This window comes from Peromyscus leucopus, chromosome 2, assembly GCF_004664715.2.
Source record: "Peromyscus leucopus breed LL Stock chromosome 2, UCI_PerLeu_2.1, whole genome shotgun sequence".
In the NCBI taxonomy this organism is placed as follows: Eukaryota; Metazoa; Chordata; class Mammalia; order Rodentia; family Cricetidae; genus Peromyscus; species Peromyscus leucopus.
This window is the reverse complement of record NC_051064.1, coordinates 58349008-58366841: the sequence shown is the minus strand read 5'-3', so window position 1 is coordinate 58366841 and position 17834 is coordinate 58349008. Positions and strand designations below refer to the sequence as shown.

The window sequence follows — 17834 nt, the reverse complement described above, 5'->3', positions numbered from 1 at the left end:
GGAGCCCCTGATTACCATGGTATATGATGGTTCTGCTCTCACCTGGTCTCTGGGGCTGACTCACCCAGAACTCCCCTGGCATATCCTGTATCTGCCTGCCCAACATTCGTCCACAAGATGGATCCAGCATCCTAGCCCGCCATTAATCTTGGCAGGACCTCACCCTTCATCTCCCATGCCCTGGAGGTGACTCCCTTCCACTGAACAAGCTCATGCCACCCTCTGCAGAGTCAAATCCTGCACACCAGCCAGAAGCCATGCTCTCTCCAACTCCAGCAGACACAGAGCATTTGTGACAGTGACTTGTCTCCTCATGGTGTCCACTGCCCCAAGGCATTTCGTTGCTTTATCATTATTTAACCTTTCACAAGCCCTGTCTTGCCTCTCGGTGAAAGGGTGTGCCATCCATCACAGCAGGGGTGGGGCTTAGATGTAATTCAGTGCTACTGTTTAGCAGTGAACTTTTCACTCACTGTTTTCTTTTTCAAATAATTTTAAATAAAGGACAAACAGGCAAAATCCCTGCAGTGGCCCCTCAGAACACAGATCATTTGCATGGAAGAAGGCATGTTGGAATGTTCCAGAATGTGCTCTGAGTCTTGAAGTGGCCACCTTGGGGGCTGCAGCTAAGAGGTCAGACCTCTTCCACTAACTGCAAGGCTGCTTCCCCCCCTCCCCCTGATTCTTGTTCTAACATCTAGTGAATGTAATGTGTTTTTACCATTGCCATAGTTTATGATCATTTAGAAAGTGTAAAAAAGTTTCACTGTATTAAAAAAAGAAAATATGAAAAGTTCAGAAAGTCTGAAAAGAAAAAAATGAGATCATCTACAGTTCAGCCGTCAGGAACAAATTTCTATGACATTTTTATCCGTTTCCTTCATTTGTCCCAGAGGAGGCACCTCAGGCCTTTCTAAGTTGCAGAGTTTCAGAGAGTCAGGTCTCACCCTGGGGCCAGCCTTGGCCTTCTGTATAGACACACACTCCAGAAGGAACACGGCGCCCTCCTATAAAGGCGCACGCAGGCTGTTAATTCCTGCCCTCCACTCTGTGGCTCTCCTCTGCCCTCCACTCTGCGCCATTGCCTTCCCACGTCTGGAGGGACGTTATCTGCACAGACTATCACTGGAAATGCTAGGGTGACCCAGCTGCTGCCCAGGGCTGGATGGCCCAGGGGTAGAGACATAAGACCTAGCCCCCTATAGCTGTCACAGAGTAGACATACACACACACACACACACACACACACACACACACACACACACACGAATCTGTCACTTAAGCAAAAAGGAATCACAAAATGGTAAAAATAAACCCTATAGCTCTCAAAGAAGGAAATGCTTCCGGGGAGAGTATAAAAAAAAAAATGTATGCAATGGTACTAGAGCTTGGTCATGCATGGATGGAGGGAACGACATCCCAGGTAGGAACAGAATGAGCACAGTCCTGGGTGCAGATGGGTGCTAGGCACTGCCATACTTACTGGAAATCCTGGTAGCCCGGGGACACCGTCCGGCCCCTGCAACACACCAAAGACAAAGAGTTCTTAGAGTCAGAAGTACTGTGCCTCAGGAACCACTGTCTCTCAGGAGGGCAAAAGCCCAGGCCTGTTTAATCCAGAGGGTCTACTGTTCCCCAGATCTGCCAAAGATCCAAGCCAATTTCCACCCAGTGTGAATCACTGTCCCATTTTGTAAAAGGGGGTGCTGAGGATTGGGAGGGAAAGTGCCACCGGATCACACAGCTAGTTAACAATGGAGGCAGGGACTGTCCTCAAGCACCCACAGGCTCACACTGCTCCCAAGCTGCCACTAATCGTCACTGAAGCTTCCTCTGCATGATATCACTCAATGCAAAATCCTCTGGAGTGATGGACAGCATGGGAACCTGGGTAAGTCAGTGCCGGAGATGGACTTGAGGATAGGCTGGGGGCTGGAGGGAGAAGTGGGTGCATGCTGGGAGTAAGACTTTTATTAAAGAGATGGTGATTTTAAAGGACCTGGCAAACAGAGTGTGTACTTCACCACACAGGGTCACAGCCCCCATTCCTGCCACCTCCAGAGATTGGATGCTATTAAAGGGATATGAGCCTGACAGGTCAGATTAGATAGATAGATAGATAGATAGATAGATAGATAGATAGATAGATAGATGATAGATAGATAGATGATGGATGGATGGATGGATGGATGGATGGATGGGTGGGTGGGTGGATGGATGGGTGGATGGATGGATGGATGGATGGATGGATGGATGGATGGATGGATGGGTGGGTGGATGGATGGGTGGGTGGGTGGATGGATGGGTGGATGGATGGGTGGGTGGATGGATGGATGGGTGGATGGATGGGTGGGTGGATGGATGGATGGGTGGAGGGATGGGTGGATATCCTGAGAGATGAGGCTGGACCCCAAGGCTCCTATGGCCAGCAATCTTTTCCTTGCCTGATGCCCATCAGATGCCATGGGAGTTTGTTGAACAAAGGGAAACCACTTCCTTCTTTTGAGACCCTATCTAGTGTGGGCCAATGCCAAAGCCTCGAGGGAGTCTTGTGAGACCCTTGCATGTTCCTTTCCTAGTCTCTAAAATGGTGTGAGAATGGCTGAAGTTAGCCTCAATCCTCCTCTGGCTCCAGTGTCCCCTTAGGACAGTCCTGTTCTAAGAAATGAGACTCAGCCAACACATGCAGGCCCCCAGCATTGCCCGGATGGCATGGTACGAGTTGCTCTCTGATCTCACACAGAGCTCTTTGGTGCACGGGACTGAAAACATCTGCTCCACTGAACGCAACTCTGCACAATGAAATTAGTATTAAAAAAACTTCTCAAAAATTCAGCTTTCCTTTCTTTTGACTTCGATAGACTCTGGCTCTATGCTCCAGGAGCTTCAAGGATTCCAACCCAACCCAGCACTTGCAGTGAGGGGGTCTGGGTAGAAGCCTTACTCAGGGGGCAGCCACAGATACAAACCGGAGGTCCCGCAAGTTCAGGAATGTCCGAGAAATTCATGAATCCATTAGTGACGTTGAACAAAGACTGAAAGAGAAAAACTACTCAGTGAGGACGAAGGACGGCATGTGCCCCTCCCTGCTTCTGGCAAGGAGGCCCTCGCTGAAGTCACCCAGCGTGGAGAACATTGATCACACCCCAAAGCCACTGCCAAGCATACCCGACCCCCCCACTCCCCATCAAGCAGCCCCAGCCTGCCTGTCGTTTTCCTTTTTAATTAACTTTAAAATTACCCAGTAGATGAATGCCTTCTCTCTTTTAAAATTGTAAATACATGTATACATACACACATGTGCCCATTTATAATATATATAATATCTGTGTATGTATGTATGTATGTATGTATGTATGTATGAAGTAACTCATGCATGTCATTATTTTACATAAATGGCACCAGGCTGTGTGAACTCCCCGTCAACTCATTCTTTTCTACTCAATCATCTTGTGTGGAGAGCTTTCCATGTGCAGTTCTGGAAGACATCTATTTTTAGTTTGAACAGACTGTCAGGGAGCTCTCCAAAGGGGCTGTGCAATTTACACTCCCCCCATCCCCCACAAGCACTCAAGATTGTCTATTTCCCCACACACTTGGCACTTTTAAATCACACTCTTTTCCTCTTAACTCTGGTCATTCTTTTTCCAGATCTTTGGGACTTTTTTTTTTTTCTGGCCTTTCTCTTGTCTGTCTGCCTGGTTGTTATTTTCTTAGAAATGCTATGGTCTTTCTCAAAGGCCTAGTATGTGTATATCTGATGGACAGAGGGATGGATGGATGGATGGATGGATGGATGGATGGATGGATGGATGGACAGGAGACATACATCTGATCCAGTCACAGTAGCTTCTCTCCATAACTCTAGTGACCCCCAAGCCTGCTGCCCACTGTCAGTGAGTTTCTGGTGTCCTGGCACAGCCCACACAGTTCTGTCTCCTCCCTTGACTCAAGGTGTCACTGCCACCAGGACACCAGAGTCACTGAGAGTCCTAGCCTCATGCCTGCTCAGGAAAACCCTCCTCCCTTGTCTAGACCCTGCCAAAAGATACTTCCTCCAGAAAGTCCTCCTTGATTTCTCATATCTCAAACTCACTTTCCTCCCCTGTTCCAACTCTCTTTGGTCTCTGGCCTCTGGCTCACACTCTCCCCAGTCATCCTCTTAACTGCAAGGCGGGATTGTGTGTTTCTTAGTCACCTTTAAACCCTGGGCCTGGTGCAGAGTGTGTGTGCATGAGGGTTTGCATCGGAGTGTCAATGGTAGACACAGAGATTTAAATGACACTCCGGTGGGGACAGGCAGAAGACGAGGAACACGTAGGAGGACAGGCACGTTACCAAGCCTTTGTTTCGTGATGTGGATTAATGACATCAAAACCACAAGCTACTACTTCCTTGGGAATGGAGGTCAGTGTCAGGAGAGGCTTGCTTTATTCATCCATGTGGAGAGCTTTCCAAGGAAATTTTGGAATCTGTCTGTTAATAGTTTTTTTTTTTTTTTTAACAAGTTGCCAAGAGCCATCCAATGAGCTCATCCGAAGATACCTCCCTGACGAGAACTGGCCCTCAGGGGTACAGCCCTGGCTTCTCTTCGTCTCTTTACTCCCACCCTGGAAGACGGGAGATGCTTCCTGATGGCAGTCTGGGGCATGCTCAGCACTATCCTTCTCTCTCTTGTCTGACTCTGGAGTTAGTGAGCAGGCACGTGATGCTCCCTAGGGTGGAGGCTGCCAACCTCAGCATACCCTCTGCCAGCAGTGAGCAGGCAGATGCAGCTCTCCCGCAGGGTGAAGGCCGTTAGCACGCCCTTTTGCTGGCAGTGAGCATGTGATCTCAGGTTTGTGTCTTCAGCTTTGGCTTTCCTTCTCGGCTGGCCTCAGGCTCTGAGGCAGTCCAGAAGGAAAGTCAACTTATTTGGGGCTTCCTCAAAACTCTAGTACTTTCTAGGCTGCCGTCTGACCCCTGATCTTGCCAAGCAGAAGAGCAGACTCTGCAGGTCCTATGTAGGAGAGCAGTGGCATGGGGTAGAGGGTAGGGACAGATAGGTGGGCATGCTGGCAGGCTCAGGCCCTGACACTCTGCATAGCCACCAGCCCTGTAGTCCTGAAGGGTCGGGTGACCTGCCGTCCCCTTTAGCAAAGCAGAAAGCATGTGGCCAAGCTCCAGCCTGGATGATACTCACACTGGACAGGACCTCGACACGCCCAGGTGGCCCCCTGGGCCCGGGGGGCCCCACAGTGCTCGTTCCGTCCATTCCCCGTTCACCCTAGACAGAACAGAGAGAATAAGAACAAAACTCCCAATCCATGGATAATGAACCTTCTGGAAAGACCCCACCTCAGATGGGCTAACTCACCTTGGGTCCTTGTTCTCCTTTTTCTCCTTTGGGACCCTGACAAAAATAACCGAACAGATGAAGAGACAGTCTTTGGTTTTCCCCTGTCCTCTGGCGCATTCTGTCTACTTGGCATCTCGTCATCTCTCCCTAAGCCCTGCAGTCGATGCTGTCCCAGGTGATGGGATCAAAAGTGAGGGGGAAATTCCCCTTCCAGGGTCAGAAGAGAAGTACCCACAGAGGGCAAGCCCCAGAGGCCCTCTCCCAGCATGGAAGTGTCCCCTGACTCTGCCCTCAGATCCTGTGTGTACAGGAAGCTCTGTTTTCTGTGCCGGAAGTTACTCCCTGGGCACTTGACTCTGGGTTCCATGTGACAGAGATCATAAGATCCAGTGGAGTATCTTCATTCAGGCACACCACATAGGACAAGGGTGATGCCTTCTGGGGATGAGGAAGCAGGCAGAGCACCTGCTGGGAACACAGGGCTTTTTTTTAAAGGGGCAAAGTGACTCTAACATGGTGACGGGAAGCTATGAAACAGAGATGCTCGGTAATGAGGAACTGGCCAGTGGGGACAAAGATGACTATCAAGTTTCCCTACGTGAGTCTGTGCAAAGCTTCTATGTGGCCCCTGGAGAAAGAGCCTGCAATGAGCACCTTACAGGCGGCACAGCTCAGGGCTGGAGGCACAGCGAGTGTGAATCATTGAAAAGAGAAAGGCCAGGGTGGCTCCACAGCCTCCTCACTCAGGTATGAGAGCAGGACAGCGTTCATAACAGGGTTCATAAAAGTCTACCTACACTTGGAGAGGAGGGCCCGGGGATTCTGGGTTTGCTCAGCAGCTGGCTGTCCCCGGAACCTTCGATGTCCTGGGGAAGAAACAGAAGCAAGGATTTCAGAGCTCACTGCCAGGTACCTGCTTGTGCCAGGGGGATGCTTGGGACTGTGGGCTCACAGGGACTCAGCAAAACCTCCACCCTGGGGTCAGTACCCAGCGTGCTGTGCCTTCCAATGGTCCTTACTAACCACCACTCCAGCCACAGGAAGGGCAAAAGTACCTCAAATCCAAGTTCTGTTGTACATCCAGGACCTGGGGGTCCAGGGGGTCCTGGAGGCCCTGGTGGTCCCATGACCCCAGGAGTACCAACTTGCCCGTTTTTCCCTGGGGGCCCTGGTAAGCCTCGGTTGCCAGGGTCTCCCTGTAAGGAAGAAGACAGGCTAGTTACCAGCTGCAATTCCCCCATGGAAGGAGAGCATGCGCACCTGAGTAAGGAAATGACTCCTCGAAGCTAATTAAGTGGGGGAATTCTCCAATGGGCGCTGCTTGACGGCGCAGGACAGCTGTCTCACTAATTGACATTTCCCTTGCCCGAGGTGCTCACTAGAGGGGTGAGGGAGGGGGATCGTTGCAGGGGCATGCTCCCCGCTGTCCTGGCTGGCCTGTCTTCCCTGGGCCACCTCTCTGAGGGGTGCTTCTCTTTGCTCTGTGACATTAATGGGTTCGCTCTGCCGGCCCAGGGGTACACCAGGAGCAAAGGAAAGAGGAGGGAGGGAAAAGCTGTCCTCAATTACCTTCTCGCCGACGGAGCCATTAGGTCCTCTTGCTCCCTGAAACACGTGAGCACAGGGGCCAATTAGGAGGTGACGCATGAGGCGTGCTCAGAGGGAAATGCAGAATTACAGACAAGTGAATAGCAGGATGCGACAAACAGGATCGTTCTATCTGGGTTCGGCTGGTGTCTCCGAGCTGAGCACATTACCATAGGTAATGGTCTACTGAACACATCAGGTCCAAACCTTAAGAAACTCATTCCTCAACAATTAACCCCCCTCCCGAGATTAGACTAAAGCAGTTGGCACGAAGCAGGAGAGCTCAAAGTATTCTCTTGGAGACTCACACTGAGGCAGCTGCCAGCACCCCCAAACCTCTACCATGACAGAGGCAAGGGCTGTTTCCAACTTTAAACCAAGGGAAGAGGCAATGGTCAATTTTGATTATCAACTTAGTTGGGTTGAGAAGCACCTTAAAGATTTGTAAAGCACACTTCTGGGCCGGTCTGTGAGGGCATCTCCAGAGAGCATTACCTAAGAGGCAGAGAGACCTGCCCTGAATGTGGGTATCAACATTCCATAGGCTGGGGGCCTACGGGCCAAGTTGGAAGAACCAGGGAGCCAGCTAGCACAGCATCCACACCACCACCTCTCTCTCTGCTGCCAAGAGAGCTCTCAGGTTTGTTCTGTTACGTCATCTTGTGGCCATGATTCTGCCTCGCCATGGCCCAGACACAGACAATGGAGCTAGGCAACTAGGTCTGAACCTCTGGAGCTGTGGGCCCGAGTAAGGCTGTTCTTCTGCAGGAGACAGTCCAGCCATCATGTGGCCGGCCACACAGAAGCTGTGACACTGATTATGACATGTCCACCACAGAAGACTTCATCTCTCCTTGCGCCTTTCCTGGGCTAGATCCATAGGACTAACCTACATCGCCCATAGGATGGGTGGTGAGTCTATAATACCCATCCTCAGTAAGATGGGAGTTACCTCGCCTGAAATAAATAGGAATGTCAACTGACAGCTGACAGGGCCTCAGCCGTGGAGAGGAACCGCAGGGACCGAAATGCCCTGCCTGGTGGTGGAGAACATAAGAAGAGCACGAGGCAGCCCAGAAGGAAGCAGGGGTAGGGGTGGCCCTGGAAGAAGAAGCAGGAAGTAGGGGTGCCCCAGGAGCCTCTGGCAGGGAGAGGTTGAGTTTCTACATCAGGACAGCCGTGCAACACCAACCAGTTGCCCTCAGCTTCTAGGCACAGCCCTGTCAAGGAGCACTTGTGGGTGTTAGTACCACAGGAACAATGAGAGTTATTTTCGGGAGCAAAGAGAGGGCGGGGCTGGGAAGCCTAGAAGGTCCATGGGCACCCAAAATTAGATCAGTTTCGGAGAAACCCTGTTGATGGACAGTCTACTCCTCCACTCTTACTGAGAAACTCACAAGCCTCAGGCATAGCCACTGCCCACTTCCTTAATGGTCAATGCCAACAGAGGCCTAAAACCTCAAATGAGATGCCAGTTTTGAAAGTAAACACACAGGAAGACTCACCGATCTGAGGGAAGGAGACAAAGTCAACAACGGAACAAAGGAAAGAGAGGCAATCAGAGCTTTATTACTCTGAGAGAGAAGGGACGATGTTATATAATCATGAAACAAGAGCAAACTATTGTGAGATGAGAATTCCCTCAGAACAGTGGTCATGAAAAAGAACCAATTGGTAGGAGTCATGGATATAAAAACACGTCGTGGTTGAAATGAAGAACTCTACAGGAATAAAAGAGACAGACCCCGAAGAGAAAATTAACAGAGAAGACCAAAGACCAGGGTACAACATTGCTGCAAATAGAAGCACAAAAGAATAAAAGACCCAGAAGGAATGACCAAACAGAGCTCAGAGGATAATCAGGAACTCCAACATCCGATCAAAGCCAATAAAGCTATTCTTCATTGTTAGAGAATAGAGAAAGCGACGTGTGAGCCGATAGTAACTGGACATTCCTACACTTGACCTTAGCAGAGGGTGGAGGGGCCACACTCAACATTTCTGGAAAAACAAAAACAACACCACAACCCAGAGGTCTCCAGACTAAACAACAACAGCCCACTCTGAGGCTATTTAGTACCAAATGGAAGAATACATCTTTTAATTAATCCATATCCAGGTTTGGAGAGATGGCTCAGCGGTTAAGAGCACTGGCTGCTCTTCCAGAGGTCCTGAGGTCAATTCCCAGCAACCACATGGTGGCTCACAACCATCTGTAATGAGATCTGGTGCTCTCTTCTGGCCTGCAGTCATACATGCTGTATACATAATAAATAAATAAGTCTTTAAAAAAAATCTATATCCAGTGACAGTGTATGGGGGATTTCAATACATCAAGCAAAGGGAGAAGCCAGATGGCCTTAGGTAGGCTGTGAATGGGAGTGAATCTGAGTTCATCCCGGGTAAGAGCAGACACTACCTTCAAACCTCAGGGGCAAATGGTTTCAAATTTAGAATTGCATACACAGTCAAATAAAACACAATCTCAGTATTATGTTTGGAACTCCCTATCTAGACCAGGCTGGCCTCAAACACATAGAGATCCACCCCTCTGCCTCCTGGGTGCTAGAATTAAAGGCATGCATCTCCACACTAGACTAAAAGAAGAACTTTAAACAGCCAAAACCTGGAAAGTTTGCCGTGTGCAGACCCTCTCTGAAAACACTACAGGGATATGGTCCTGCAAGAATAGTTGAGGAGGAAACACAGGATGCAGGAAGCAATGAAAGGTGGGACCTTGACTGCTTCTATAACTACACACTCACTCAAAAGGCTGCCTAAGGCAGAACTTCTCTGTCCTCCTGTCCCAGCCCAGCACACTTCCTTGTCCAGTGGCTCGGCCAAGACACAGGTAGGAAGCCAGGAACTGAATACTTTTCAGATTTCTTCCAGCTGGCTCTGGGAACACTAACTGGAGATGAGTCTCAACAAAGTTGTTCAGATAAACAACAAAATTGAGAGCATCCCTGGAGAGCCCAGCACAAAGACAAGCCACCATAGACCCACAGGCAGCATCCTTCCTCTCTTTCCAGGCTCTCTGCTCAGCCCCCAGGGGCTCCCTGTGTGAGGCTCAGGATTCTGCTGGTGAGGGTGGTCCAGCAGTGCCTGGTATGTGTGGGGCATGGGGGACAAGGCCCCACATCTCAGTACCAGCTCCTTGGTTGGGAGACCCTGCTCAGTCTTTGGGCTAATGATGGGACAGTGCAAGTGACAGTCAGGCCTGCCGGAGGAGGCACCAGGCTCCCAGGGCAGGGAGAGCGTGGAGCCCTCCAAATGGTACACTCAGAACCTTCTGTCGCTGGTCCTAGGTAGCCCAGCAGATCCTCCAGTGCCTCCCCTAGCCCGGGAGCCACCAGGGATGACCTGGCTCTCTGGGGAGGCAGCAGGAAATGGAACACTAAGCAGAGGAAGTAGTCATGGCCAAGAACCATCATCCCACCCCAGCCCAGTGGCCAACACAGGCAAACTGAGCAACTGAGTGGGACCTTCTTTCTTCCTGGGGTACAAGTGTGTCTCAAGTCACTGAGTTTCTCTTCAGCTGCTGAACGTGGAGGCTGCAGTTTCTTAATTCTGTTCCTCTTGAGCATGAGCAATTAGTTACACATTGCATCCTGCCTGCTTCAGCCTCTCCTTAAGAAAAGTATCTACTTCCAGCCACACATCAAACCACCAGCAGGCTCTTGTGACCCACACCTAAAGTTGCCCTATCCGGTGCTAGAAGTTCCCAGGAATCCACAAGGATGACCCCAGCTTAGACTACTAACAATAGTGGAGAGGGGGTCTGAATGGGCCTAAGTCCAGTAATCAGACTGGTGAATACCCTGACTGTCATCATAGAGCCTTCATCCAGTGACTGATGGAAGCAGATGCAGAGATCTACAGCCAAGCACCAGACCAAGCCCCAGGAGTCTAGTCAAAGAGAGAGAAGAGGGATTCTATGAGCAAGGGACATCAAGATCATGATGGGGAAACTTACAGATACAACCAAACAAAGCCAGTGGGAACTTATGAACTTTAGACCAACAGCTGTGGAGCCTCCATGGGACTGGACTAGGCCCTCTGCATAAGTGAGACAATTGTGTAGGTAGCTTGGTCTGCTTAAGGGGACCCTGGAAGTAGGATCAGGATCCATCCCTAGTGCATGAAGTGGCTTTTTGGAGCCCATTACCTATGGTGGGACACCTTGCACAGCCTTGATGCATGGGGAGGGACTTGGAACTACCTCAACTGAATGTACCAGGCTCTGCTGACTTGCCATGGGAGGCCTTACCTTGTCAGAGGAGGGAATGGAGGATGGATTGTGGCAGGTGGAAGGGGGGAGGCTGGGGATGGGAGGAAGTAAGAGGGGGGATCTGTGTTTGGTATGTAGAATGAATAAAAAAATTCTTAATAATAAAAAAAAAGTTGCCCCATCTCTGAAAGCATTCAGCTGTGCCTCCAACTGATTCCGTTCAAGAGGGTTATTATCCATGAAGTGGAACGCTGCACTGTTTCCCGTTGCTTTCCCAAGTTTGTTTAAGCCAAATGCATCTTGTAGCAGATCGAGAGGAAGTTCTAGAAGGCATCTTAGTCCCTGATCGTTCTCTCTGATTATCTTAGGCAGCTTGAACGTGCTGAAAAGGCAGGACTTGGGTCCAGTCCACGGGCTCACAGCTATGGGGGCCAGCAGTTTGGAACACGGGCAGATTAGTCAGGGGATGGAAGGGTCTAATCTATTAGGACTTTCATGAATGAGTAGCGTGAAAACTGAGAATCTGATAAAGAGTTCAGGAAATAAACTTCACTTCCGAAATGATGCAGTCGTACACGTCACTCCTTAGCTGGAAGGGCTTTGTGTGCATCGAGTCTAGGCACTTCCTTGGAGTTCCAGCTAGTAGAGCCGTGTGGCTATGAGTGGGAAATTGTAGAGACTCGTTCCTACAGCAGAATGAGTCACAACAGTGTCCCATGTCACGAGATCATAATTTTAAAATTTTAAAAAGTTGGTGCTGGCCTTTGAGACAAGTCTTACTATGCTGGCCTGGCTGGCCTGGAACTCACTATGCAGACCAGGCTAACCTCCCACTCTTAGAGATTCTCCTGCTTCTTCCTCCACAGCACCAGGATTAAAGGTGTGCATTACTGTGCCTGGCCCGTAGTTTAGAACTTGTGATGATAAATCTTGACTGTCAGCTTGATTGGCCTGAGAGTGTCGAGATCAGCAAAGGACACATCTGGGCGTGTCTGTAATGGCGTTTCTAGAGAGAATTAAATAAGGATGGGGACCCCACCTTGAGTCTGAGTGGCATGTCCCATAGACAGGGAGTTCAGATGGCACAGGAGTGGAAAAATGAGAGCTCCTGGCTCAGGCATGCACTCTGTGTTCTGGCCAACATGAGCTGCTCTGCACTGCCCTATCTCTGGACTCCCATGTGACAGCCTGAGCCTCTGACCCCTGCTCTACCATGGGCTTCCACCATGACGGCCTGAGCCTCTGACCCCTGCTCCACCACAGACTCTCACCATGACAGCCAGAACCTCTGATCCCTGCTCCACCACAACTCCCACAACAATGAACTGAATCTCTAAAGCTGAAAGCCAAAGCAAATCTTCCACTTTTTCTCAGGTGTTTGGTCGCAGCAACAAGAAGGCTAACACAATTCATTGGAAATTTTGGCTGGTGATAAACTGAATTATCAAGGGCATTATGAGATGTCCTTGATAATATACAGAAACAAAGAAGAAACAGCAGATACAATACTACAATATGTGGCCTTTTTTTTTTCTTTTTTCAGTGTTATCTGCTGAGTTCGCTCATGGGGTTAGTATTAACGATAATTTCAGCTCAGTAGCCCTTGCAGACTGCAGTCTCCTTGGTTTTATGGAAGCCTGTCATGCAAACGTTGTGCCAAAGCCCGCTGATAATAAAAGAGCAAAGATGAGAAGCCAAGCCAATATTGTGATGTGCTGGACTTCAAACACAGCTGGTTTCTGGATTCTGGAGAAAAGCAGCTCGATGCTCAGTCTTCAAGGGTACCCTGATGTTATTACAGGAATCACATTCCAAAGCAGATTGGGATTGCTAAGAGAAAGAGACAGTGGGTGATGGTGTCATCAAATTTCTCTTCTAACTTACAGAAAGACGGAAGCTGGATCTACAGTGAAATTTCAAGCCCAGTGAGATTACTCAAAGACAGTTCTAGGTAGCTCAAGGTTCTCCAGCAATTATGGGTAGTTGAGAAAACTTCAGAGTACAGGCTCTCTCCTGTGTGGGTGCCTCAGAACCTTCCAAGGCTGAGGAATAACATGAACGCCCTGGATCCTGAGGACTATGTCCTCAGTCGCCGCAAAGCTGGATGCAGAAGCTGCAGTGTATAACGGAGCAATGTCTGAGGACCCTGCTCTCTAGTGAGCTCCTCAACTGCCTTACCAGATGTGTTATGCAGCTGGGAAAATAGGCCACTTCCACCTCTTTCATCCCGGATAAAGATGTCAGTTCAACTTAATGTGGGGAAAAATAAAAGATACTTCTATTTATACTAAACACTATAAATAATCTACCAGATACATTCTTAATGATCATCATCCACTCTTTGATGACAGGTTTATGTTTGATAAGGATGGTTTTATATATAAATGTATCAAATTTCCCAGACAAGTAAATCAAGTCTGATTAACTATGTATAGGGGAAGGGGAACCTCACTTTGAGCTAAGCATGGTAGTGCACACGTGTAATTCCAGCATTTGGGAGGGAGAGACAGCAGTATTAGAGTTCAAGGTCATCCTCAGCTCTTATAGAGTTTGAGGTCAACCCGTGCTGCATGAGACCCTGTCTCACAACCACAAGAACACACACACACACACACACACACACACACACACACACACACACATACACAATTGTTGTGTGTGTGCCTGGCTAATAGTATAAGAAAAGACTTCCTACAGCTCAGTCTATCCAGCCATGGTAGGAGCTGCCTGGGCCTTATCAATGAAGCTGTGTGGGTCAAAGATAGACACTGGCAGAAGTCAGTACACGTATCACTGGACCTAATTCTCATAAAGGCCCAAGACACTCATTTCTGACCGTCTGGTTCCCCTTTAACTCTCCAAATGCAAATGTGCAAGTCCGTTTAGAATCTGCTTTTGCTTAACCCAAAGCAGGCCATGTACCAGCCCAACACTGGACCTCTTAACAAATCCCAGGGCTAAGCCAGCCAAGCAGTTGATGTCCAGCAGTTATCCAGGGTGGGCTCGCTCTTCCTCCCTGCTGCTCTGTGAGCCAGCTGCAGGCCACAGGAGCCGCTGCAGCAGCACGTGGGTGTCTTCAGGCAGACAGTGTGGGAGGTTCAGCCGCTGTTTCGGAGGTGCTGGCAAGGTAAGTGTGGGTTGGTGGTGCTTCCTGCAGACCTAGATTTCTCATGAGACTGTTGGTTTGTATAAGTTCCTAAAATTTCGCAGTTGTTTCTTTTTCTGAGAAATTCATTTGCAACAAAAAATCAGGTTACTCTTTCTGTTAAGCTGATGGAAACTGGAATTTGATTCAGCAGCCATGATGTCCTGGCAGGAAGCATTTCAAACATGTTCATAGAGGTGATGCAGAGGCCTGACCTCCTATCCAACGGGTTCCTGAACCCTTGTTCACCCTGTTAGCACTAGTGCAAAGTGACTTGTTTTTATTTACTATCTCTCTTTGCAGAAAGAGACTCATCTTCATTCTGGCTGGGAAGGCTGCAAGGGCAGGAATTGCCTTCTCCCAAGAGCACTAGCATGGACAGTAGAAAGACAGACCTGCCAAGAAAGACTGAAGGCAGGCTCACTAGATAAGGAGCTTAAAATGGTGTTTGAAGAATAGTTCACTTATTCATAAAAGGCTAATAGAGGCCTGTGCTAGGTTGGAAGGCTGTTCCCGCTCTATGGCAGGATAGGATGCAGGGCACACGGGCAGGCTAGCATCTCCTGTGTCACTGGCTAAGAAGGTTCTCAGCAACATTAACCCTGTGTCACAGAAGAGGAAGAAGGAAGGGTGCTGGAGGAGTTGAGAGAAGTCAGGCATGATGGAACATCTGTAATCCTAGCACTAAATGTTCGGCAGCGGGATCACGCGTTTGAGGCAAACCCTGGCTACGCGTAGCATGACCCTGTCTCAACAAACCCCAAACAAAATACCCAGCCCAAATGAGAGAGTGAGGAGGAAGAATTCAGTATCCTCCTCCCCTTATCCACAGTTCCACTCTCTGTGGTTTCAGTTTTCCAGTTAGCCATAGGCTGAAATTATTAAATGGAAAATTCCAGAAACAAGCAATTCACAGTTTTAGATTACACACCATTTTGAACAGCATAATGAAACCTTACAACTTTCTGCTCTGTCCTACCTAGGATAAATGTAATTCTTTGGTCTAGCATGTCCGTGTTTATATACTACCCACCTATAAGTAATTTAGTTGCCATCTTGGCTATCAGATCAAGTACAGTATTATTCTCCCAGTCATTAGCCTTTATTTTACTTAATAATGGCTCCAAAATGAAGAGTAGTGATGCTAGTGATTTTGTTATATTATTATGAATATTCTATTATATCATTAGTTACTGCAGTTATTTTTTTACTATGCTTAAATTTAGAAATTAAATGGGTATATATGTATGTACAAGGAAAGTAACAGTATATATATATATGTGGGTGGGAGTCTTGCAACATAACCCCTAGGATAAAGGAGGGTCACTGTATCTGAACTGAGCCTTGACACAAAGAAGTGGCATTCCAGACAAGGCCAATACCACATGCAGAGGCTTAGAAGCTGGCAGAGAGGAGCATGCAGCAACTGGCCTGTCGCTCAGAGCTGTACCAGTGAGCAGTGGGCCATGCACTACGGAGACAGCTGGTGCTAACCAAGAAGGGCACCATGGCTTTGCCCAGCAGAGTGCCACAGGCATTTTCCCAGGAACCAGTGAGTGCCTGCGACATGAAGGTGGACAGGCACAGGTCGGGGGGTGACTATGGGTGGAGAGGACATCAATGAGGGTCCTATTGCTACAGGGCAGGCAGAAGAGATGAATGTCTGGTCAGGATGCACAGGAAGGTCACAGGTATGGAAGTCACTCTTGATAACTAGCCAGTGGTGACGGGGAAGGAAAAAGGAGAAGAGAGAGCCAGGAAAAGCCCAGGAAGACCCAGGTGAGATGGTGGCACCACCATTCACGATGCTAAGGCATGCAGGAGTGGGAAAGAGAAACAGACGAGAGAACTGTGAACCCAAGAGCAGGATATCCAATAGAGACGACCAAAGAGAATAACAGAGAAGATGAACTCAGGTTAGGGCTCAGGAGTGCCAGGCTGGCTCCCGTGCTGGAACTCACACTGTCCCCATACCTTCTCTCCTTTCATCCCAGGTTTGCCAGAGGCTCCATCAAGTCCAGGCTGTCCCTCGGGGCCCTGGGGAATATCAGTGACAATCAGCTCACAGCATCTCTGCTAAAACCCACACAAAACCCTACCTAGGAAGGAGGGAAGGTTAAGGGAACTTGAGACCGGTGAGCACAGGGTTAGCTGCTTGTGGCCCGAGACAAGCATCCTCTGTCTGAGTCACATCTCCTCGGAGGAGATCAGGAGCGAGGCAGGACCAGATGGTCTCCAAGGCTTTCCCACAGCAGGCCCAGCTCTGGTATCCTGTGGCAGGTTCCAAAGCCTGCGTGAGCCTGCACCCCAACCCCCATGTAAATCAGGAAAGCAGTGTGTGCAGTATGTTCTTGGCTGTCCTTCCGTGGAGTCTCAGCAATGACTCAGATGGGGAAGATTTTGGTCCCCAGCCCTGGGTGGTGTGGGGGTCTGTAATCTGTATGTGAAAGGAAGCCCCATGATGACAGGGTGAAGGAGGAGACTTCAGTTGCTCACCGGAGGTCCTGGCTCCCCTGTAGGTCCATCCTCTCCCGGAGAGCCAGGGGGTCCCGTGAAAACATCAGTTCCTGGTTTTCCTGGAATCCCAGGTGATCCAGGTGGGCCTGGGGGGCCCGGAGGACCCTGAAAGACAGTGTTGGAAGCAATGAGGGAGTGTGAATATACCAAAAGCATGCTTTTTTACTTTTTTTCCAATCCTTGCAACAATCCCATAGGAAAATGGGGTTCTCACCTTACACAGGGAGAAACTGAGGCTCAATCAGACAACATGACTCAAAGACTCATACACACACAGTTGAAAAGCAGGGAGCTGGCATTCGAATGTAAGGTTTTCCAAGCAGACCACACCAGGCTTTCTCCCAAATGGTGTATACAATAAAGAACCAATTAGCTGGAATCCCAGAGGAGCCCTGGTTAATTCTGCTTTCTAATTGACGGTAAGGTCAGTCAAGCAGCCTGTGTTTGACCTTGTCCCGAAACACTTTCCAAAGTGGACTTGTTTCCTCAGCCTCCTGCTGGCTGTCAGATCTCACTAGCCCAGACTGTTCCTGGTAGATCCACTGGGCTTTCACGCCACTGAGTGCCAGGGCCTTTATAGCCCTGGTAACGGGCAGGGGTAGATAAGTGGAACTTCAATCTAGGGCAGCACTGGGGCTCAGGGGAAGAGCTGGAGGGCCCAAAGATGGATCTAGAACCAGCCACACTCCCTTGTGGGCAGTTTAGAGAGGACCAGTAGAGCCCCTCCTTGGGCAGGCCAGACATGTCACAGGCACCAAGAATTGGCCAAGAGCAGCCTGGGGACCCAGTGAGGACTTCACACTGGAAACTGAGTGTGAAATGCTATCCAAACAGAGAAAGGACCAGCGCAATTCTTTCACAGATGAAGAGGAGTGTGGAAGCCCTGGGTGGCGGCGAAGGCCAATGAACAAACTTGCTGTGACAGAGACAAGAACAGCTTCCAGGGAAAGGAGGAGGGTAGGGTGGAGAAGAGAAAGAGCTCAATGCAAATCCAGACTCGCCCTTGGCTAAAATGA

At 49.3% G+C, this 17834-nt stretch overlaps 1 protein-coding gene across 1 annotated transcript in view; it reads right to left on the bottom strand.

Moving 5' to 3' along the window:
* Nucleotides 1-17834, bottom strand: part of Col15a1 (collagen type XV alpha 1 chain) — a 110692-nt gene that overhangs the window by 29199 nt on the left and 63659 nt on the right. The window contains 9 exon segments of the mRNA XM_028882775.2: nt 1484-1519; nt 2970-3035; nt 5183-5266; nt 5357-5392; nt 6136-6204; nt 6394-6534; nt 6908-6943; nt 16276-16338; nt 16798-16923. Coding sequence (XP_028738608.1) covers nt 1484-1519; nt 2970-3035; nt 5183-5266; nt 5357-5392; nt 6136-6204; nt 6394-6534; nt 6908-6943; nt 16276-16338; nt 16798-16923 — 657 coding nt within the window.